Source organism: Mauremys reevesii, unplaced genomic scaffold (genome assembly GCF_016161935.1).
Source record: "Mauremys reevesii isolate NIE-2019 unplaced genomic scaffold, ASM1616193v1 Contig65, whole genome shotgun sequence".
NCBI classification, from domain to species: Eukaryota; Metazoa; Chordata; order Testudines; family Geoemydidae; genus Mauremys; species Mauremys reevesii.
Window position 1 is genome coordinate 152,862 of NW_024100879.1, and position 23,353 is coordinate 176,214.

General features: G+C 56.1%; 1 protein-coding gene across 1 annotated transcript in view; it reads right to left on the reverse strand.

Moving 5' to 3' along the window:
* Positions 1-16,225: 16,225 nt before the first annotated feature.
* Positions 16,226-23,353, reverse strand: part of LOC120394559 (gametocyte-specific factor 1-like) — a 39,368-nt gene continuing 32,240 nt past the window's right edge. The window contains exon 8 of the mRNA XM_039518781.1: positions 16,226-16,478. Within this exon, the coding sequence (XP_039374715.1) occupies positions 16,429-16,478 (50 nt within the window). The 3' untranslated portion in view covers positions 16,226-16,428. The remainder of the gene's footprint in view (positions 16,479-23,353) is intronic.

The following is a 23,353-nucleotide window of genomic DNA, read 5'->3' on the forward strand; positions in this document are numbered from 1 at the left end:
TCTGTCCATCCCCATTCACCGCCTCTGTCCCTGTGTCTATTCATCCCCAGTCACCCCCTCTATCTATCTATCTATCCCTATTCACACACCCCTCACTGTAGGCTCTGGTCAGGGCCCCCCACCCTCAGCCCCAAACGATTTCTGCACCGCGGTGCTGCCCTGACTTGCGCCCATGTGCACCAATGCCAGCAGCTGCCTGTGGCAGTGACTGTTAATCATCCCTCTCTGCCAGGGACGGTCCGTGAGGGGGTTCTCCAGCCAGGCCCTTCCCACCCCCGGCCCCTACCCAGCTGGACCCATGCTGGGCACTCAGCACCCTCAGGACAGTCACACAGAGCAGGGCAGGGACAAGGCAGGAGGACACAGTGGTGGGCTGCGGGTCAGGATTGGGGGGCACCGGCAGAGCTGAGGGTGGAGGAGCTGAGGCTGGGCTAACGGGGGGCTGCGGGTCGGGACGGGGGCACTGGCAGAGCTGTGATGGAGGAGCTGAGGCTGGGCTAACGGGGGGCTGCGGGTCGGGATTGGGGGGCACCAGCAGAGCTGTGATGGAGGAGCCGAGGCTGGGCTAACGGGGGGCTGCGGGTCGGGATTGGGGGGCACCGGCAGAGCTGTGATGGAGGAGCTGAGGCTGGGCTAACGGGGGGCTGCGGGTCGGGATTGGGGGGCACCGGCAGAGCTCAGGGCGGAGGTTTCTCACTCAGAGCCCCCCCCCATTCTCGGGATTAGCCGGATCCCATTTCGCCGGGGGAGGCAGGGACATGTCGCTCGTGCTCAGATTTGTGATTTACGCTGCTCGCTGCTAATGAGGACACGGAGAACGGCCTGTTCCCAGCGAATTCGGCTAATCCTCCCGGCCGCGCTGCGATGCCCAAACAATCCCCCCTCAGCTCCTTCCCGCCCTGACACCGAGCAGCTCCCTCCAGCCCAGGCCCCGGCCGCGGGGCGTCCCACGCCATCTCTCTGGGATCGGCGTGGGGGGGGGGGAAGAGGGCTGCGGGTCGGGATTGAAGGGCACCGGCAGAGCGGGAGGGGGTGAGCCCAGAACCCAAATCCAAAATGTGGATGTGCCATTAACCGCCCCCCCCTTCCTCTGGCTCTTGTCAAACTCTGGCCTCAGCCACAAATTGGGGGGTTATAAAGAGCCCCCAGCTGGGGCAGGGACAGAGGTGGGAGATGGAGCAAAACTGCAGAATTTCCAATTGTCACTCGTAGCCCCAGCCCTGCCCCTGCCACGGCTCTGCCGGTGCCCCTCAATCCTGACCTGCGGCCCCTGCTAGCCCAGCCCTGCCCCTGCCACAGCTCTGCCGGTGCCCCTCAAGCCTGACCTGCGGCCCCTGCTAACCCAGCCCTGGGCTCTCAGTCAGTCTGAAGCTGTCTGGGGCTGCAGACATTAACCCTTTCTGTGCCACCCACCGACATCTTCCCCACTTTAGTCTTTGCACCGGACCTGGCTCCCCGCCGAGCTGCGCTGGAGGGCTGGGTTCCGGTGCCCATCTGCAGTGGCCTTTGGATGGTGCCTGGTGGGTGGAAGGCTGGGACCAAGACTGGGACCCTGAGCTGAGGGCAGGGTCCCAGCTGCCCCACAGGGGTGCTTATAACAGGGGAACGCCCCCCACGGGGCCCCACTCCAGAGGGGCCAAGCCAGAGCTCTCTGTGGCCCTGAGGGCCTTAGTGATCTTTGCAAAGGCCTTTTGCTCCAGTCTGGTGGCTGCTGAGGCTGGGGGCAGGTGCAGGGAGGCTGCTGGGAGATCCCAGGCCTGTAGCTGAGGGCTTGGCTACACTTACAAATTTGCAGCGCTGCAGCAGGGTGTGAAAACACACCCTCTCCAGCACTGCAAATTGCGGCGCTGCAAAGCGCCAGTGTGGTCAAAGCCCCAGCGCTGGGAGCGCGGCTCCCAGCGCTGTCCGTTATTCCCCACAGGGAGGTGGAGTACGGACAGCGCTGGGAGAGCTTTCTCCCAGCGCTGGTGCTTTGCCTACACTTAGCGCTTCAAAGCGCTGCCACGGCACAGCCTGAGACAGGTTTGTGCCCCACTGCTGATGGCGCTGGGGAGGTCTGCATGTGACACGGTGCTGTGGGATATTGGGGGTACCTGCCCCCTCCTGCACTGCCTGGAGGCCGCTGCCTCTAGCTGCATGGAAAGATTAAAGGGAACTACATTTCCCAGCAGCCCTCTCTCCCTACAACACATGGAAAACTACAGCCCTGCCAATCACTGGCTGGGGGCTCTGAGCTGGCAGCGTAGCCTAGTGGGTAGGGCTCTCCCTTGGGACTCCGGACTCCCGGGTTCTCTTCCTGCCCTTGCTGGGTGACCTTTAGCAAGTCCCTTCCTGTCTCTGTGCCTCAGTTTCCCCTGCATTTAAAGAGTGAGCTTTCGGGGGCAGGGACTGTATCTGTGCAGCGCCCGGCACAAGAGGCCCTGATCTCAATTGCAGCCTCTAGGAGCTCGAGTGAGACTCATTGTGCGAATTGCCCTTTGCTTGGCTACTGCTTCAAGGCCAGTTACAAACATAGATTTCCCCGCCCTCCCCCCCACATGGCACTGTTTGGCAGGAAGATCACAGCCTTGTGGAGTAGTTGGCAAATCCTGAGAAAGAACATTCCCACGGGGCCCAAAGGGGATTGGCTGGACCATGGCGAGTGGGGCCGGTGCTGCATGGGCAGAATTGAAACTGACCAGCAGCCAAAAGTCCGGGGAGCCCATCACAACCTCAGGGGCTGCTCCTGAGCCCTTCAAAGCTGCCCCAGCCTGTCCTGATGCTGCAGGGAAAGGTCTCCGTGCTCAGAGCAGGGTGCGAGGGGATGGGCTAAAAGGATCTGTAATAATGCCAAGTGGGGGGCGGGGAAAAGGGATTAGGAGATTCTGTTCACTGAAAGGGGCAGATTCAGAACTGACCAAAGAAAATCCCCTTTTCACACCAGGTGGCGTTAGCCTCTGGAACTCTCTGCCACAGGATGTCGGCGAGGCCGAGAGCCTAGCGAGCTTCAAAGAGAGGTTGGACATTTTTTGGAGAAGGAGACTATCCAGAGTTAATCAGTCCAGCCAGCAGCGTATTGGCAGGGAGATAAAACCTCCTGATTTGATGCTTAAGCCGATCTCTGCCTATTAGTGCCCAGGCTAAAACCTGATATGGGCGCAGATTATCTCCCAGCTGCCACTGCAGGGTTCTTACACCTTCCTCTGCAGCAGCTGGCTCCTGTCGGATGTGGGACGCTGGGCTAGATGGGCCGTTCCGGGCTGGAAATGTTTCTATTAATCTCCACAGGAAATTGATTCATAGGTTCCCAGGCCAGAAGGGACCATTGTGATCATCTAGGCCGACCTCCTGCATACCCCAGACCCTGGGGCTTCCCTGGATTCATTCCTGTTGGAACCGGAGCAGGGCTTTTAGGAAACCAGCCACCCGGGGGCCTGCTAGTGTAGACAGAACCTGCACAGCCCAGCCTCGATCAGGGCACTACAAACCCGCCAAGGGTCTTGCTGGGGGATGCCCCTAGTGGGTGATGGGAGGCTGATGTCACTGCCGAGAAGGTTGGGTAGCGAAGGAGAATGGGTGGGGAAGGGATGGCCCAGCAGCTCTGCTCCCAGAGCACGAAGCAACGTGACTCTCATCTGTCCTATGTGGTTCGGTCTCTCTCTCCAGGGCTAGAGCCGGGTGTGCCGTGCACTGGTTTGCTGTGGGAGGAGGGTCTGTTTTATATGCCTGTGCTGCACTTACAGGAGAAGGCTGGTTGGAGGAACGCACCCAGCTCGTGGGGTTGGGCTGGTCCGTAGTTCATGTGGCAGGTAGTTCCGCTGTCCCAACCAGCCCCTGAGAAAGTTCTGTCTCCTGCAGACACCAGCTTTACCCTGAGGTTAGAAAGTTCCTCTCCGCTAAGACCAGTGATCATGCTGGAGGGGGGAAACCATGTGATAGTCCAACAGCAGAGTTGGGACATACAGAGATTCCCAGCAGCCAGAAGGAACCATTAGAATGAGATGATCTAGTCTGGCCTCCTGGATATCACAGGCCAGAGAATTTCACCCAGTTTCCCCTTTGATTGGACCCAATAACTAGCCCAGTTCCTAGGTTCCCAGGCAAGAACAGCCAAGGCCAGAGACTCCATCCCTGGGCCACTTGTTCCAATGGGAAATTCCCCCTCCCTGGTAGAAATTCACACCCGGTTTGGCCTGTTTCAGGCGTTGGATCTGGAGTAGCACAAGCTGGGTGTGAGCGAGCCCTGAACTGGTGATATTCGGCATAGCCAAGCGTGTGACACGCTCGTGGTTCACGATGAAAAATATTGGAGACTAAATATCCAGACGAAGCCAAATGCATAGTGGCTAAAGACAAAACAGCACAGTATGAAAAGACCTCCCCAACGCCAGATCGGCGCTGGGGGCTGCAGCCTGGGGCCTCGGATTTTGAGGACACCCCCGAAATACCCACCATTCACTGCATTGTTCTTCAGTTCCTCTCTCGCAGCATATTCCCCGTGCGTGGAGGATACGCCCTCTAAACCCACGTGTATTTACAGGACACATTAGCAAGCACCTTACACCTCATCTAAGATCCGGCCCGCCAGGTTGTACCAGCTCCTGAGCCTGTTCTGGGCTGGGCCTGTCTCCGCTGTGCTTTGGCTGCTGCATGCCGGATACCGGTCCGTGATGGTTGCGCCGGGGGCAGGATATTCACGGATTTTGCCTTTGCAAGTTTTCCTCTCTGCTTAGGTCAAATGCTGAGCTGGCCAGTTCCAAGGTATTGTGGGAGATGCCGGTGAACAGCATTGTGGGGAAAAAAAAATTCAGTTGGTGTAAGTGGCCAACAGTCATGCCTACAATATTCATGCCGGGCACTAACCGGGCAGTAATGGAGTGTGAGTGCTGCTATGTACGTGTGGTTAACATTACCCCCATCACCCCAGGTCTGGGCACCTCACATTTTGTGGTGTATTTACCCTTCCAACACCCCTGGGAGGCCAGGCAGTGCTAATAGTCCCGTTTGGGGAAACCGAGTCACAGACCGACTCATTGACTTGCCCCAGGAGGCTGCGGCTGGGCAGGAAATTGAACCTGGTTCTCCCACGTCACAGATTCATACTCCAGCCACCGTGTCCCTTTCTCCTCTGAGATGTGCTGGCAAATGCTCCGCCAGCCCTGAATTGTTATTGCGAGGTGACGCTTCCGGGACCCTGCCGTACCCAGAGACAGCTGCACCATCTGCGTCGTCGGTCGTGAGTGGGTTTCTGGCTGCACACAGAGGCTCCGGCGTGGCAGGTACTGCACAGAAACACAGTCCCGGCCCCAGCAGCTTTCAGGGAAACTGAGGCACAGAGCCAAGAAAGGACTTGCCCTAGGTCAGGTTTCGTGGGAAAAGCACAGCGCCCCTAGACCTGTTCGGAGGAAAAGCAGCCCCTTCCAGAGCCCCCCGCCCCCTTTTCCTCACTCTCCCGCCCAAGCACTAACCCCACCCAGCAGCCCCCAGCATGTCACAGCGATAAGAGCGGGGGTCGTCTGCTGCAGGTGACGGCCCCGACTGGGGATCCAGGGACAGGCCGGAGCTGCGAGCAGCCAGGCAGAGATGAGACATAAACACAGACTTCCATACCCAGATGTGGCCCTCAGGCCAAAAAGTTTGTCCACCCCTGAGCTGGCACGTCAGAGCTGGTCTAGACTAGGTGTATTTTAAAAACGGGTTAGCTCCCATGTTTTAGAAGTCCAGTGTGGACAGACCAGGTTGTATTTTAGCTCCTGCTCTCTGCTTTGCTATCCTAGGCTTCATCCTGACTAGCTAATGTCGGTAAAAATACAACTTTCCCGGTCTAAAAGATGTTAACTAACATGGGTTAAAACAAGCCTTCTAGCCCTGTCTAGACACGCCCTTAACTAACAGATGTTAGTGAACACGTTTTAACAACAGAAATCGAAATCAGAGAAAACAGCTTTAACTGGAAGGGCAAGGGGGGTGAGGTGTTGCTTCTTTATCAGGGACTTATTTTCTCCCAACTGCTCCTTGGGTGTTTGAGTTCAATAAACATCACCAATACTAAATGCAAACTCTGCTCCTGGTTTATCCAGGACATTGGGAGCTCACTTGCACCAGTGTAAGGGGAGTGTGAAACTGTCGTGTTTCACGCTCACCGGGCCCTGGTGTAAAGGGGAAAAGCAATGGGAGCGTCAGACCCTGGGATTTTAAACAGCTCAGATGTTTTTTTGAACCCTCTCACTGCCCGGCATGAATGAGCTGAGGTGTGCATGGAATCACTGCTCTCAGAATCCGGTCTGATCCCTAGTTTTCCATAGAGACGCCCAGAGTGGACGAGACTTGAATTTCAAGCAGAAAAACCAACATTTCAGGCTTCCTGTGCCCCAGATAAAGGAGCAGGGATGACCCTGATTTCCCAGTTCAGTTCTAAGACTCCTTCAGTACACGGTAACCAATGGCCCGGGGCTGTCGATAGTCCCATGCCAGGACGCCGGGCTAGATGGGCCTGCCGGCAGCTCAGCGAGGTGACGCTGCCATTTGCACAGCCTGGGAGAGTACGTTTGTGGGGCCGGGATGCTGCTGACAAGGGCTCGGCCAAGGAAATGGGTCATTTCCCTCTGGGCACCCCCAGATATGGGGGCAGGGTGGATGCAGGCGGGTTTGATTGTGCCTGATGAGCAGCCAGAGGCTTGATTGCTGATTTCAAAACCATCCCGCACCCCCTGTCTTTGGACCCCTCCCCCCTTTACCTCCCCCTCCATCCTCCCGCTCCCCCCCACCTAACATGAATCTGAGTGTCAAGGAGCTACGAAGATGAGCTGTTACCATGGAGATGTGTCACTGGTTCTAGAGTAAAGGCCTTTGTCAGTAAAGATCCCACTGTCAAAGGGAAGGGGGGCTTGCTGGGAGCCAGGACTCCTGGGTTCTCCTCCCAGGGCTGAGAGGGGAGTGAGGTCCGTTGGGTAGAGCTGGCAGCAGGAGCTGAGAGCCAGGACTCCTGGGTTCTCTTCCCAGCTCCAGGAGCGGAGTGAGGTCTGGTGGGTAGAGCTGGGGGGGAGGGGTTGAAAGCCAGGATTCCTGGGTTTTCTTCCTGGCTCTGAGAGGGGAGTGAGGTCTGCTGGGTAGAACCAGGTAGTGGGGATGCTGGGAGTCAGGACTCCTGGGTTCTCTTCCCCGCACTGCCACTCACTCACACACAGGGTGAGCTGGTCCCCCCGCCCTCCCCGGGAAAACAGGGAGCGCGATCTGGAGCCCTCCCACTAAAGAGCTCGGCATGGTGAAAGGACCAGAGCGAGAGCTCCTGCAGGCTACCAAGGCCGGAGGGCCGGCCACTCACCCAGGGCTGGCCAGTGGCTGATAGCACAGTCTGTACCCTGCGGCTTTGCTGTATCGTGTGCCCCATTCACGCAGCATCTCCCCGCCCCCTGCTTCGCAGCATTACATCGGCCCATTAATTGCGGTTTTTAATTGCAAACCCTGGTGGAGCTGCAGGCGCGAGTCTGCCTGGCAGGCTGTGCTGTGCCCGCTGGCCACATGGCGAGGGCTGTGGTGGAGGAGACTCTCTCGCCCTCAGAGGAAGGATGGTGGGTGGAGCCATGATCCACAATGGCCCCTCCCCTGGGGGAGGTCATATCCAGTGCATGTCCCCCAATAACCTCTCCCCGATGTAACCGGGACACCTAAATGTTGCTAAGCGACACTGGTTCTCCTTGGCTACCCCCTAGAGATGGAGTGGGTGTGCCACCCAGCCTCAGAGCCACGCAGCTGAGTGCCAGAGCCCCCAGACTGCATAACGTCCGTGGGGATTCCCTCCCCCACCCCCGTGAGGCTCCAGTGGTGGGGGTGGCAGTCAGCTGTGCTTGTTTGGCCAAGATTAGCTGCCCTGCTCCCTGCATACATGACTCCCATGTGGAATCAGGCTGGGATCAGGGGGCACCGTCGCACCTGTCATCTGCAAGAGACGCCATGGGTTTGATTCTCAGCACAGAGCCAGAGTCATTTCTAGTCCAGAGACTGGACGTAGACTGTCGGCTCTTGGGGCTGGGGCCAGTTTTGTGCTCTGTGTCTGTGCAGCGCCTGGCACAATGGGGTCCTGATCCGTCACGGGGGCTCCTGGGTGCTACTACATTACAAATGAATAATGACTCTTAACCAGCTTTTTTCATCAGTTGGGCTCCAAGCACTTTACAAAGGAAGGTCAGTAGCATTATCCCGCTTTACAGCTGGGGAAACTGAGGCACAGAGCAGGGAAGGGACTTTCCCCAGGTTATCCAGCAAGCCAGTGGCAGAGCCGAGAATAGAGCCCAGGGCTCCAGAGTCCCAGTCCAGTGCTCTCTGCACTAGGCCATGCTGCCTCCCTGAGAATAATAAAAAATGGCACCAACTGAGCTCGGCACCCATTGTGCCAGGGGCTGTACAAATGTAGCGAGAGATGGCAGCATTGCCAACCTCGGACGTGAACCAGGCCCCCAAAACTGCAAGATGGACTTAAAATCATGAGATTTGTTTTATTAGATAACAATGAATTCAGGATTCTTTTTTCCTCCTCTGAAGCCAGTTTTTCCCTGCTGTCCTCACCTGAGTGATTTGCCAGGCCCTAGCTAGGTCATTTTGCCCCACAGCGACCCCTGCAGTAGCAGGAGGGTCCAGTTCTGGTTCTCCCTGACAACGATCAGGACCCGACTTGCATCTAGCAAGGGTCCCAAAGTGTTCGCATCACCAAAACCTTCCAGGTCGTCTAAGCGTCGGGCCCACCCTCATTAGTTCCATTCTATGCTTGGGGAAACCGAGGCACAGAGGGGCAAAGCACTTGCTCGTGAGTCACACCAGGATGTAGCAAGGGAATCCAGGAGGCCAGATCCCCCCCCCTGCTGTGACCACTAGACCCCGCTCCCTTCCAAGAGCCAGAAATAGAACCCAGGAGTCCTGGCTCCCAGCTGCCTGCTCTAACCAATAACCCCTACTCCTCTCCCCAAGCTGAGGCTAGAGCCCAGGCGTGTGGGCGAGCCACACACCAGACCCCTCCCCTCCCGGCTGATCTGCCATAATTTGGCAGTTTGAGATGTAATTAGGCAGTTTCTTAAATCGCGGTGTCTTCACCCAGGAGACCGAGCCGCCTCCCGGAGAGACCAGGAAGCCATAACTAGGAGCCTTGGAAAGGTCCGTTCACATGTGCTGCCTGCGCTCCGGGCCCAGCTCCTGCAGCCGGGCGGGAGGGAGAGATGTGCGGATGGCACAGCCGGGGTCCTGCTGGCCAGGGCTCCAGTCCACGGGAGCATCCCAGTGTCCAGGATCCCTCGACAAACCCAGCGTCACTCAGCCTGGCTTGTTCTCACTGCTACGCCCAACCCCCATCCCAGAGCCGGGAAAAGAACCCCGGAGTCCGGACTCCCAGCCCTTCAGCTGTCACCACTAGTTCCCACTTCTGGCTAAGCAGGGGTGAGCTGGGACCGCAGATGGTGGGGAGAGCTGCAGTCTGTCACTAAGGGCTGAGGCCAAGGGCTCAGCAGGGGGCGCTGTCCCCTCACAGTCAGTGCTGACCCCAATGCCCCAGTGTGGCACTAGGGGGCGCTGTGCCGCAGGGAGCGGGGAGGGGGGCTCAGCGGGGGGCGCTGTGCTGCGGGGAGCAGGGCGGGGGGGCTCAGCAGGGGCGCTGTGCTGCGGGGAGCGGGGCGGGGGGGCTCAGCAGGGGCGCTGTGCTGCAGGGAGCAGGGGAGGGGGCTCAGCGGGGCGCTGTGCCGCAGGGAGCAGGGCAGGGGGCTCAGCGGGGCGCTGTGCCGCAGGGCGCGGGGCGGGGGGGGCTCAGCGGGAAGCGCTGTGCCATAGGGAGCAGTACGGGGGGCTCAGCGGGGGGTGCTGTGCCGCAGGGAGCAGGGGGGGGGTCTCAGCGGGGGGCGCTGTGCTGCGGGGAGCAGGGCGGGGGCTCAGCAGGGGCGCTGTGCTGCGGGGAGCAGGGCGGGGGCTCAGCGGGGTGCTGTGCTGCGGGGAGGGGCAGGGGGCTCAGCGGGGGGCTCTGTGGGGGGGGGCTGCTGGAGCCACCCTGTCCTCAGTCCCCCCCCGCAGCCTCCATGCCCCCAAGAGCTGCCTGTCTCTGACCTTCCCCCCATCCACCCCACTCTCCCACGGATCTCACAGAGCTGGGTCAGCCCATTATTAACCCTTCCCGTGCCAGGGTTGGTCCTAGCTGGCCGTGGGCTGGGGAAGCCAGTGGGGCTGGGTGTTGTCAATCCCTGCCCTGGAGAATAGACGGTCTGGGGGGGGGGGGGCGTATTGGCCCTGGGTCAGAGGGAATTCCCTCTCCAATGGTGGTGCTACTGGGCTGGGAGATAGAGGAGGGGCTCTTGCCGCGCATGGGGTGGGGTGAACCCGCAGCCCCCAGCTTGTTTCATGGCTTCTCCCCTCCCTCCCCAGGCTTGCTGACTGCCGGATCGTCCCTCCTGTGTGATGCCGGGAGAGGCCCCGGGCTCGGGCCACTGAGAGCCGTGCCAGGGAGCGAGCGTGCCAATCGCCCGGCCGGCACCATGGCCCGCCTCGCCCACGCCCTCTGGAGTCTCTGCGTCACCGCCATCCTCGTCACCTCAGCCACACAAGGTAGGACGGGGGCTCCACAGCGGGCGGGGGGAGCAGGGAGTCTGGGATCTCCAGGGGGCACCCGATCTCCAGCTGCACCCAGGACACAGATAGACCCTGGGTTCCCACTGGGTCTGCAGCCTGCATTGCCCAGTGCCACCACTAGGGGCTGCGGAACAGCCTGGGCCCCCACCCTGCAGCGCCCCCCAGAGGGGAGACGTGTCCCCCAGTGCTCGCAGCGATAGGGAGAGGGGGGCGCTCCAGGCTGCGAGGGGGAGCGGAGGGACACGCCTGGCTCTTTTGGGGGTGGGGCTGTGGTCCCATGGGGGTCTTGGCTTCTCAGATTCTACCATCCAGCTTTAGGGTCTGACAGGGGCAGCGGGAAGAATATTGCCAGGGGGCCCCCCAGCTGTGCAGATCCCCTCAGCCCGACCCGCAGCCCCAGCCCTGGGCTCCCCCTCTCCCCAGCTCTGCCGGTGCCCCTCAATCCCGACCCGCAGCCTCCTGCTAGCCCAGCCCTGGGCTCCCCCTCTCCCCAGCTCTGCCGGTGCCCCTCAATCCTGACCCGCAGCCTCCTGCTAGCCCAGCCCTGGGCTCCCCCTCTCCCCAGCTCTGCCGGTGCCCCTCAATCCCGACCCGCAGCCTCCTGCTAACCCAGCCCTGGGCTCCCCCTCTCCCCAGCTCTGCCAGTGCCCCTCCATCCCGACCCGCAGCCCCCTGCTAGCCCAGCCCTGGGCTCCCCCCACCACAGCACCTCTGTAAGGAAGAGGCAGATGCAGTGAGGAAGATTCTCTCGTGATCCACGACTGGCACCATAGCGGGCCCCGATCTTGGTCAGCGTCTGGGCAGCACCTAGGGTTGACAACTTACAAATTGCAGAAAACCGAATACCTTTGCCCCACCCCCTGCCCTGCCCCTTCTCTGAGGCCTCACCTCCCCGCCCACTCCATTCCCCCCTCCCTTTGTCCCTTGCTCTCCTCCACCCTCACTCATTTGCTCATTTTCACAGGCTGGGGCAGGGGATTGGGGCGTGGGAGGGGGTGAGGGATGCAGGCTCCGGGCTTACCTAAGGGGGCTCCCTGGAAGTGGTGACATGTCCCTTGGCACCTAGGCAGAGGCATGGCCAGGCGGCTCTGCGCGCTGCCTCTGCCTGCAGGCACCGCCCCCACAGCTCCCATTGGCCATCGTTCCTGGTTGGTCCCCACTGATCTCAGTCCAGGTCAGTGCAGAACCTGGCACAAGGGGGCCCTGATCTCATTCAACACCCTCAATAGCCTCCAACCTGTTACCTTGAGTCCCTGGCAGGTATCTCTGACTCCGTGCTGTTCAGACAAGGGTCAGTTATTATCATTAAGCTCTTGTGCCTGGGTTGCCCACGCTCTGCTCAAGGGTGATCTGGGGGCACTGGGTTCCCTGTGCGGGTGGGTCCTGTTGTCGAGCTGTTAACCCTTCGGGGTGCAGCTGAGCAGGGGCGAAGCTGGTGGGGAGCCAGAGGGGGCATCTTTGGGGGGCTCCCCTGTGGGGATTGAGATACCCAGATGCTACCATCCCCTGCATTGTTCCTTTCCTCCTCCATCTCCCCTTTCCAGCTGACACCCGTGAGGTGCTCGCCCAGGCCTGCCGGAGCAGGAGCTCTGGGCAGGGCATCAGAATGGGGGCAGGGCGCCAGGCCAGGAGACTTCAAAGAGGGCACTGGGAGGGGCACATGGGACCCAACGGTTAATCTGGTCCCTCCCCAGCTTCGATTGGGGCGTTGAGCAGAGGGAGCTGAATGCAGGGGTGACATGGGAGAGGGACGAGCGATGACAGGCTTCAGCCCAATGTCAGTTACAGCTGGCTCAGGGGAGAGCAGGAGCTGGGCTTAGTGGAGTTCCTCTGGATTTACACCCCAGGGAAACTTCAATCCAGCTCTATCCCTGAGGCTCCGAGGTTCTTGGGTGACATTAATGAGAGCCACCAGGTCTGGTGAGTCAGTAGCGCAGCTCTGTGTAGGCAGCCCAGCCTTAGTCACACTCACTGCCAGCTGCCTAGGGAAATGTCAGGGAGGGAGGAGGTGGAAATCATAGATAGAATCATAGATTATTAGGGTTGGAAGGGACCTCAGGAGATCATCTAATCCAACCCCCTGCTCAAAGCAGGACCAATCCCCAAATCCCTAAATGGCCCCCTCAAGGATTGAACTCACAACCCTGGGTTTAGCAGGCCAGTGCTCAAACCACTGAGCTAGCCCTCCCCCCATTCTGTTTTTTTCAGGGTAGTGGGGGATGACTCTGTGCTCAGAAAAGCGAAACGGGGAGCCCTGAGGCCCCAATGCGGGTGGGGCAAGGGATAGACATAGGACAGGTCACCACAGAGACACGTCCCCTTCCCCTAGATGGTGGCTCAGGTTCTGGTAGTGTGTATTGGATAGAGGGTGGGGAGGAGTCAGGACTCCTGGGTTCCATCCCCGGCTCTGGGAGGGGAGTTGTGTCTAGTGGTTGGGGAGTGGAGGCTGGGAGTCAGGACTCCTGAGTTGTATCCCTGGCTCTGCCACTGTCTTGCTGTGTGACACTGGGCAAATCATTTCCCCTCTCTGTGCCTGTTTCCAGGGTGGGTGGGGTGCTTGTTAAGAGGACACAGCAGAGATGGAAGCGCATGGAGGGGGCTGCAGCGCTCAGTACCCTCTGAGTGCGCTTTTGTCATAGGTTTATTCCCCACTTTGAACTTTAGCGTTCACAAGATGGGGACCTGCATGGACTCCTCTAAACTTAAATCCTAGTTTAGATCTGGTAAAGCTGCCACCAGCTAGAAGTTCCAGTGTCTAGCACACTCCCTGTTCCCCCAAACTTTCCCTGGGAACACAGATCCAAACTCCTTGGATCTTAACACAAAGGGAAATAAACCATTCCCCCACCTTCTTCCCCCTCCCCTAGTCGTTGGGAGAGATACCTTGATCCAAACTCCTTGAATCAAAACAAAGAGGGATTCACTTTTCCCCCCTCCCCTTCCCCTGAAAATCCAAACAAGGGAAGAAATCAATCAGGTTCTAAAAAAGAAAAGGATTTTATTAAAAGAAAGAAAGAAAGTACACTATCTCTGTAACACCAGGATGGAAAATATACAGGGTCTAGCTTATAAACCTGGAGAGACTTTTCCCCCCTCCTTTCTCAGAATAATCAAAGTAACAGCAAACAGCAATAAAGATATTTTTCCAGCAAACACACAATTGCAAATGCAGAAATTAATTATAAGACTAATCCGCCTTTCTAATACTCACTATACTGGATAGTAGGAAATACTTCAGGAGAACTTGGAGATATGTCTGGCCTCTCTTAGATTCAAAGAGAGAACAAAAGAACCAACAAAGAACACAGACAAAGACTTCCCTCCACAGAGATTTGAAATTATCTTGTCCCTTGATTGGTCCTCTGGTCAGGTGTTCGTCAGGTTACTGAGCTTGTTAACCCTTTACAGGTAAAAGAGACCTTAACCCTTAACTATCTGTTTATGACAGCTTTGCACGGGACCCTTTGCACAGACTTAGGGCTGCCCAGTTCCCCCACCCAACCCCATGGGTAGCATTGTCATGGTCCCCACGCCAGGGAGTGGGGGAGATTCCTGTTTAATCTGATCATCTCCGCTCTATCTGCTTCCGTTTCTAAAGTTAGATCAGGGAAGAGATGGCGGGGGGGGAGGAGGAGATTTAAAACAAGGACTCTACTGTGAGTGAGGGGGGGCTGGGCCCCAAGGCTTGGCTTCCCCCAGCCCCACGGGAGAGCAAAGGCAGAACATAAGGCTGATTGGACTGATCCACCACTAGGGGGCACCGCTCTGGGGATTGAGCTAAGTGGTCAGTATCACGTCTACAGGGGATGTGGTCCTACACACCACACACCATGGCGTGTTCCTGTATCCCAGGGGCAAAGTGCACCACAGATATTATTGTTATTCCCATTTCAACCAGAATCATTGGAGAATCCCCCTGGCTGGGGCAGGGGCGGCTCTAGAAATCAGGCTGCCCCAAGCAGCGCGGTGCGCTGCGCCGCCCTTCCCCGGTCTCGCAGCGGGTCCCTTCTTCCCGCGGCTCCGATTGAGCTCCCACCGGCATGCCTGCGGCAGGTCCACCGGAGCCCGGGAGGAGCGGACCTGCCGCAGCCATGACTGCGGCGGGTGCCGTGGTCCCGCGGCTCCAGTTGACCTGCCGCAGGCATGCCGGTGGGAGCTCACGGCCGCGGGAAGGGGACCCCGCAGTCATGCCTGTGGCTCGTCCGGGCTCCGGTGGACCTCCGCAGGCATGCCTGCGGCAGGTCCACCGAGCCACATGCCCCGAAAGGGCCGCCCACGCCTGCTTGGCGCTGGGTCTAGAGCCGCCCCTGGGCTGGGGCAGTGTAGGGCATAGGACACACAGCCGGCGGTGAGTGCAGCCGGGTCTTTCGGTGGTGCAGGGGTGTCCTTCCGGGACCCACCGCCAGTGCCCCAAGGCGGAAGGACCCCGCCGCCCGCCCCAGGGACCCCCGCCGAAGACCCCAGGCCCCAGAATCCTCTGGCGGCCTGCCCTGCCCTTCTCCTCTCCTCCAGGTGGCCAGAGAGGATGAACAAGCTCTCCCGCAAGTCACTGGGAAAAATCCATCCAGCGGCTCACTTTACTGCAGCTCTAAGAGCCACGGGAGGTAGGAGTCCTAGCAACGCACACGAGCAGGGATGCAGAAGCTCGCGTGTTCAACTGCAGCGGGGCCGCTCGCACTCGAGCTCGGCCAAATGAACGCTGTCACAGAGACACCCCTCAGCGGGTCTGAGCCAGAGCACTCTCACCAGTGCACAACTGAGCAGCGAGCCCGGCGGGTTTTCCATTACATACAGGCACCCCATCGAGAGCTGCGGAAGGTCCCCATTTAACCCCAGAACAGGGACAATGCAGACAGCGCAGACCTCCCCACGCCCCAGCCTCTTCCAACGTGCATCAAACCCTGCAAGGACTGCAGACCAGCTCCCCTCGAGGGCCCCAAGGCCTCCCCACGTCCCCCATATGTGCCCAGAACACACTTCACTAGGAAAGAAGCTTCCCCCTCACACCCTGCTCAATCCTTAATGAAAGGCTCCGATGATCCTAGAAATGAGAGTCACTTAGTGCCATTTCTGCCCCCGCATCTGAGCGCCTAAGATCTCCAGCTGATGTTTACAGTGTTGCTTATGGCCTATGAAGCACCAGACCTGGCCATGGCATTCCAGCAGCTGTCGCCCCCCCCACTCCGACCCAGCAATAAAATAACCTCTCCGCTGCTGCTTGGGATGCCCGTTTATCCATCGACTACACGCCACCGCCCCATTTCAGCGCCGACACTCGTCCCCTTGGGCTTTCAACTCCAGGCGAGTTCAGGCACCGTTTATGGCAGTCGCCGACATCCCCCACCCCCAGGCCACATCCCTGAACTCCTTGGGCCTCCAGGGAGAGGAACAGCTCCCGGCTCATCACAGCAACGACAACTGTCCCCTAGAGCTGAACAGCCACATGCCAGTCTGATTTTTTTTTAAACTTTATTGGTAATTGTTTCAAACATGTTAACAACAAAGCACACTGTTAAGTAGGAAGTGGGGGTGGGGGGTTCTTTTGTTTTCCAGTGAAACAAGTTTTGTTGGAGGGCACAGACGTGTTTCCCTGGGGGGGGTGGATGATAACCACACCCTCTAGATGGGACTCTCAAGCTTCTTTGTGGAACGGGGGTTTTTGGGGGGGGAGACCTAGCCACAGGGCTATATAGATTTAATTTATCTATGAAACCAAAATCCAACTCCCCCCCCCCGCTCCGCATGCACCCTTCTTGGGGGGGCCGCTGGTCCTAGAACTCAGAAAACTCCATGGCGTACTCCTCAGTGGTTGAGACCCGGATCTCCTCCTCCTCATAGTTGTCAAAGTTACTCGTGTCGCCAGGGTCTTTGCACTTTGGTACAAAGGGAGCTTCCATCTGCAAAGGGCGGGGAGGGGGAGGTTAAGAGTGCTGGGGGTCCTAAGCAATACAGGATCAGGCCCCTTAGCAACCAGGTGAGGATGCAGAATCAGCACCTCCTCAAGCCCCCTTTTATCTACCCAGAACTCCCTCCTCTCACTTTGCAATCAGGGAAGGGCAGGGGGTCATGAGCCCCTTGGATCCCCCACTTGCATCATCAGTAGGGTTTTAATCAGGACCTTCAGCACAGCCCTCTCCCACCCAGGGCCGCCCAGAGGATTCAGGGGCCTGGGGCAAAGCAATTTCGGGGGCCCCTTCCATAAAAAACAGTGCAATACTGTACAATACTATATTCTCGTGGGGGTCCCTGCGGGGCCCGGCACAAATTGCCCCACTTGCTCCGCACCCACGGGCGGCCCTGGGAAAAATAAACCTTCCGCATCTCAGCACAAACCCAGTTTTGAGAAAACTTCTTTACAAGGTATCACTGGTTCTCAGCATCAGCTAGTGCTAAAAGGCATAAAGCTCACTAAAAGGGTTGGACAAATATTTTCCATCAAAACTTTTTCTGGATCGAAAACTAGGGGTTTTAAAAAGCAGAAAAAAATCACGGACAATGTCTGTTTTCCTTCAACATTTGTTGTGGGTTTTTTTTATTGAAAAGCTGAAATTAGTCTGCCAAAACCTGAACATGGTTTGGGGTTTCAGAAGTGTGTGGCCAAATATTTGCTGCTTGCTGTGTTTGATTGTTTAAAGAAACAATAAAAAAATTCTGCTTAAAAAAAAATCCAAAACTTTTGAACCACCTCAGCTTGTGACCAAACACCTGAGCCCATCCAGGCAGAGATTTTTCCAGGTTTCTGATACTCTGCTGGCTTCCTTGACTCATATCTGTCTCCATAACTTTGGGTTCATTTAGCTTAGAACATAAGAACAGCCATACTGGGTCAAACCAAAGGCCATCCTGCCCAGTATCCTGTCTACCGACAATGGCCAATGCCAAGTGCCCCAGAGGGAGTGAACCTAAAGGTAATGATCAAATCATCTCTCTCCTGCCATCCATCTCCACCCTCTGACAAACAGAGGCTAGGGACACCATTCCTTACCCAGCCTGGCTAATAGCCATTAATGGACTTAACCTCCATGCAGTTATCTGTTTCCTAGAGACTGGCTCCATGGGGACCCTCACAAACTGTAGACGGTTACTGTGGGTTTGTCTTTAGTAAAGCTTATGTACATACTCCACGAACTGAGCATTTGAGCTTGTTCCAGAATCTGGGATGAGCCTATGTTGTGAAAACTGAAATGCTCAAAATAGCACATGCATGTGAATAGACACAGGGTGCTAAAATTAAATTACCCCAGGGGTTCTCAAACTGGAGGTTGGGACCCCTCAGGGAGTCATGAGGTTATTACTGGGGGTCGTGAGCTGTCAGCCTCCACCTCAAACCCTGCTTTGCCTCCAGCATTTATAATAGTGTTAAATATACAAAAAAGTGTTTTTGATGTATAGGGGGGAGGGTCACACTCAGAGGCTTGCTGTGTGAAAGGGGTCACCAGTCTAAAAGTTTGAGAACCACTGAATTAACCCCTCTGAAGCCTCAGGGAATGCAAGGGAGGGAGTCTCCCTTGCTAGGCTTGGGAAGGCTCTTGCTCTTCTCATGTGATCCCTCCCCCAGTGGCTAATTTTAAATGAAGCTAGCGTCCCCTGACAAGAATCTCCCTATGGCACTGAAATTACATAGACCAGGCCTGCACAACTCGTAAAGCGGTGAGGGCCATATTACTCCAGAGAAAACAGCTGAGGGCCGAACCCATTCGGCCCTACCGAACCCACCCCCAGCACTGCCCAGCCCCTATGAAATATTCCCCCTCCCCCAGCACCACCCGCCCCACGGAAACAAACCCTTCTTCCCCAGCGCTGCCCCACTGAAACAGCGGTATTGAACCTTGGTAATATGTTATAGCGGGCCCCTAAGGTAGTATAATTAAGGTAAAAGAAAAATTTCTTTTTGCTAGAAGTAGACTAAGATCTTCCCCCTCCCCCACAGCTTTGTAATCAATGGCCCTGTGGAATGAACGAGGTGGGACTGAGGAAGGCAGCACCTCCAGGCAGCTGCACCCCTTGGAGAGGGGATGGGAGCCAGACCAGATCAGTAGAACAGGTCAGCCACTGACCCTCGCTCGCCTCCTCAGCCCCCCACCCCTCTGGCTCGCCTACTCAGTCCCCGCCACTGCCCGCCCACCCACTCACCTCCTCAGCCCCCCACCCTCCCCGGCTTGCCTCCTCATCCCCTGCCACTGCCCACCCGCCTCTTCAGCCCCCCTCCTTCACCCGCCGCTTGCCTACTCACCCCCCGCAGACCGCACAATGAGCCCACCGACTCACCCCCCACGGGCCACACAGTGAGCCCATGCGGGCTGCATGTGGCCCCCCGGCCGCATGTTGTGCAGGCCTGCACTAGACTATGAGTGTTTCTGATGTGCTGTTCCTCAGGATCTCCTGTTGAAGCTGTTCCACTGTGGATAAACAACTTATAAAAAGCCATTGAAGCAGAGACTCTGGAGTCTGGGTCTCCCAGGAAAGTGTGCTAACCACGAGGCTACAGAGTCCCTCTCATGTGGGTGTTCACTCTTGCTGTCTCTGGACCCATCATTGTTACATTAGTTATCCATATTGGAAGAGCTTAGCGGGACAGACTGAGGGAGATTCCCATCGGAATGTCCCGTAGCACAGAGGTAAAGCACTCACCTGAAAAGTAACAGAAGCCAGTTCAAATTTTCCCTGCTCCCCCTTAGCAGAAGAGGGCACTTGAAGCAGGGTCCTTCCTAACCTAGCTTAGTACCTTCCCCACTGAACTAAACATTATGAAAAAGCAGCTCTTCCCCACAGCTTCTTCCTAAAACAGCACAGCAACTAAGCTGAAAAGACACTTGGCAGTTGAGAATTCCAAGCAGAAAGAGGTGCCTTCCTGCAGCCCAGACTTCAGCACCTATCTTGGAGCGGGGGCAGGGCTTAGCACCTCCTTGGCTGAGTATCTCCCATGGCCTAGTTTAGTTGAGGAGCCACCTAGCATGCTAAATTTTCTGAATTTCAATCTGTGTCTAGTTATTAAAAAAATTAATAATAATAATAATAATAATACATAACAAATGGAAGAAAGAGGAATCTGATAATAATGAATATAAATCAGAAGATAGCAATTGAAGGAAACTGATAAGGGAAGACAAGGAACACAAACAGAAGTCTCCAGCCAGCAGAATTAAGGACATTAAGAAGGAGTTTTTGAAATATATTAGGAACAAAAAGAACCCTGAGAATGGTATTGGTCCATTATTAGATGGAAATGGAAGAATTATCAATAATAATGCAGTAAATGCAGAAGTGTTCAATAAATATTTCTGTTCTGTTTTGCGGGAAAAACAGATTATATAGTCTCATCATTTGGTGACAACAACACTTTTTCCATTCCATTAGTATTTCTGGAGAACATAAACAGAAGCGACTAAAGTTAAACATTTTTAAGTCAGCATCCAAGGATTTTATAAGAGTTGGCTATGGAGCTCACTGAACGGTTAATGTTAATTTTCAATAAGTCTTGGAGCCCTGGGGAATTTCCAGAAGACTGGAAGAAAGCTACTTTTGTGTCAGTGTTTAGAACAGTAAACAGGATAACCTGGGAAGTATAGGTCTGTCAGCCTGACATCAGTCCTGAGCAAGATAATGGAGAAGCTGATATGAAACTTGATTATCCTCCTTTAATTCTTTATTAATGTAATTAATCTAACCATCAGGGGAGTGAAATTCTGGAACAGCCTACCGAGGGAAACAGTGGGGGCGAAGGACCTCTGTGGCTTTAAGATTAAGCTTGATAAGTTTATGGAGGAATGGTTTGATAGGAGAACGTGATTTAGTCAATAGGTCAATAACGTCGACCACTGGTAATTAGTACCGAGGGTCAATGTTGGGATATTGAAAGTCTTTTCCTGAGTGTCTGGCTGGAGAGTCTTGCCCGCATGCTCGGGTTCAGCTGATCGCCATATTTGGGGTGGAAGGAGTTTTCCTCCAGGGTAGATTGGCAGTGGCCCTGGAGGTTTTTCGCCTTCCTCCGCAGCATGGGGCAGGGGTCGCTTGCTGGAGGATTATCTGCTACTTGAAGTCTTTAAATCAGGATTTGGGGACTTCAACAGCTGAGTCAAGGGAGAGAATTATTTCAGGAGTGGGTGGGTCAGCTTTTGTGGCCTGCATCTTGCGGGAGGTCAGACTAGATGATCATAATGGTCCCTTCTGATCTTAAGTTCTATGATTCTATGATTAATGCAAATCAATAGGGGCAGTGATGAGCTGCCAAATTTTTAACAACCGGTTCCCTCCTCCCTCCAAATTTTTAACAACTGGTTCCCTCCTCCCCCCCCCACTCCTGTCCCATCCAACCCCCCCCATGTTCCTTGACAGCCCCCCCCATGCCCTATCCACCCCCCTTCCCTGTCCCCTGACTGCCACTTGCCACCCCATCCAACCCCTTCTCTCATTCCTGATGGCACCCCGGGGACCCCTACCCCATCCAACCACCCCTTCTCTCTGTCCCTTGACTGTCCCTGGAATCCCTACCCCTAATTGCCCCCCACCGCCCCATCCAACCCCTGCTCCTTTCTGACTCCCCCCCGACCCTTACCCCCATTCAATTCCCCTGTTCCCTGCCCTCTGACTGCTCCAACACTAATCCACCCCCCCCAACTCCCCTGCCCTCTATCCATCACGCCCTCCCTGCTCCCCTTACCTTGCTGCCTGGAGATGGGGTCCCAGCTGGGCTGGGGCTGGGACCCGGACACTGGGGCAGCAGCCGCGCCGAGGACAGGAGCCCTGCTGCGCCGCCCCGGCCGGACCCGGACCGCGGACCCCGGGCAGGAGCCGAGCCCGCCCGCGCCCCACCCAGCCGAGCCCCGCCCGCGCCCCACCCAGCCGCGGACCCTGGGGCAGGAGCCGAGCCCCGCCCGCGCCCCCCACCCAGCCGCGGACCCCGGGGCAGGAGCCGAGCCCCGCCCGCGCCCCCCGCGGACCCCAGGGCAGGAGCCGAGCCCCGCCCGCCCCGCTTGCTTACCTGCCTGCCTGCCTCCCTCCCTCCTGTTCAGGCTTCCCGCGAACATCTGATTCGCGGGAAGCAGGGGAGGGGGAGGAGAAGGGGGCGGAGCAGGAGAGGAGCGGGAGGTGAGCTTCAGCCGGAGCTTTTGTTAAATTTAGCAGCCCTTATAGAACTGGTTGTCCTGGAACAACCGGTTCTAAAATGGCTGCTAAATTTAACAACCGGGATCCCGGGAACCAGTGCGAACCGGCTCCAGCTCACCCCTGCCTGCCTGGCTCTTTAGCATCCGGTTCTCTGTCCGGCGTCTAATTTTAGCAAACGGTTCGCGCGAACCGTTGCGAACCATCTGCAGCTCACCCCTGAATAGGGGTTTTCGGAAAATAGATCCTGTCAAAATAACTTGATATCTTTTTTTGTAAGATTACAAGTTTGGTTGATAAAGGTAATAGTGTTGCCATAATAAACTTAGACTTCTGTAAGGTGTTTGTCTTGGTGCCAGACAACATTTTGACCCAGGAATGATAGAAAATTAACATGGCACATATTAAATGGATTAAAAACTGGCTAACTGATGGATCTCAAAATGTAACTGTAAATGGGGAATCATCATTGAGTGGCTCTGTTTCCAGTGGGGCCCTGCAGGAATCAGTTCTTGTTCCTATGCTATTTAACATTTTTATCAGTGACATGGGAGAAAACATAAAATCAAAGTGATAAAGTTTGCTTGGGCCCCTAACTCATGCTTTGTAACTCACAGAGATTTTCTAAGCACAGCAATGCTCAGCACCACCATACCTTTGTTCCTTTGTGAAGCTACCCCAATGTTGCCACTGAACTCTTTGTTGTTTTTGTGGCTACAAACTAACAACAGCTACCCCCTGATACTTAAAGACATAGAAACCAGGTCTCCTGAATGTCAGGCCAAAGCCATAACCATTGGGCTACCTTTTCTTTTATACCAGGCATGTGCAGATAAACCCTGAAATGGCAGATGCCCCAGAGGTGGACCCTGCCCTCGGAACAGTGGGAGAAAGCGAGCTTGTCCCAATTGACTGCCTTGATTATGAGGAGAACAGCACCATCATTATACCTGTGAAACTCCTATTCCATGTAAGGAGTGCAGAGGAGAGAGAGACTCTCACACATGTATTGTGGGGTTTCAGGGATTGATCCCTCTGAAATCTGGGGGACCAATGAAGAACCCTGCACAGAATCAGACCCAGATGCTTCAGAGACCACCCGTGTCTAGTACCCAAGGGGACAGGATTCCTTACCCAGTGAGGTCACAGTCTCCTAATTCTCCCACATGACGTCCCTGTAGAGGGATCTCTGACCTGGGTCCAGCAGAGCCCATTCCTCCTCAGTGAAATACACAGCCACCTCCTTGAAGGTCACCAGCTCCGCTGCAGCCATTTCCCTTCCCCGTCTCTCAAGGGGATGGGATGATCTGGAGTGAAACATAGGCATTATTCTGAAGTCTGGCAGGGTGAGAAGGGTAATTGGGGCAGTTTCAGGGGCTCTAGACAATTTCACATCCCAGTTCGTTCTTGTCCCTTCCCCTGAAGACAAATGTTCTAGACTCTGCCATTCTGAGGTGATGCTTGAGCCAAGATTTTCAAAAAGAGAAACCTAAAGCTATGCTCCTATATCCATAGTGAGGTCTCTCACTAAGTGGCCTGAATTTCAAAAATGCTGAGCCTCCAAATTTGGGGTTGAGTGGCCAGCATGGCTGATCATCAGGCCTCGTATTTAGCTGTCTGAATATGGACTGAGAAAATCAACTTTAAGCTCCAGTGCGTAAAATTCTTG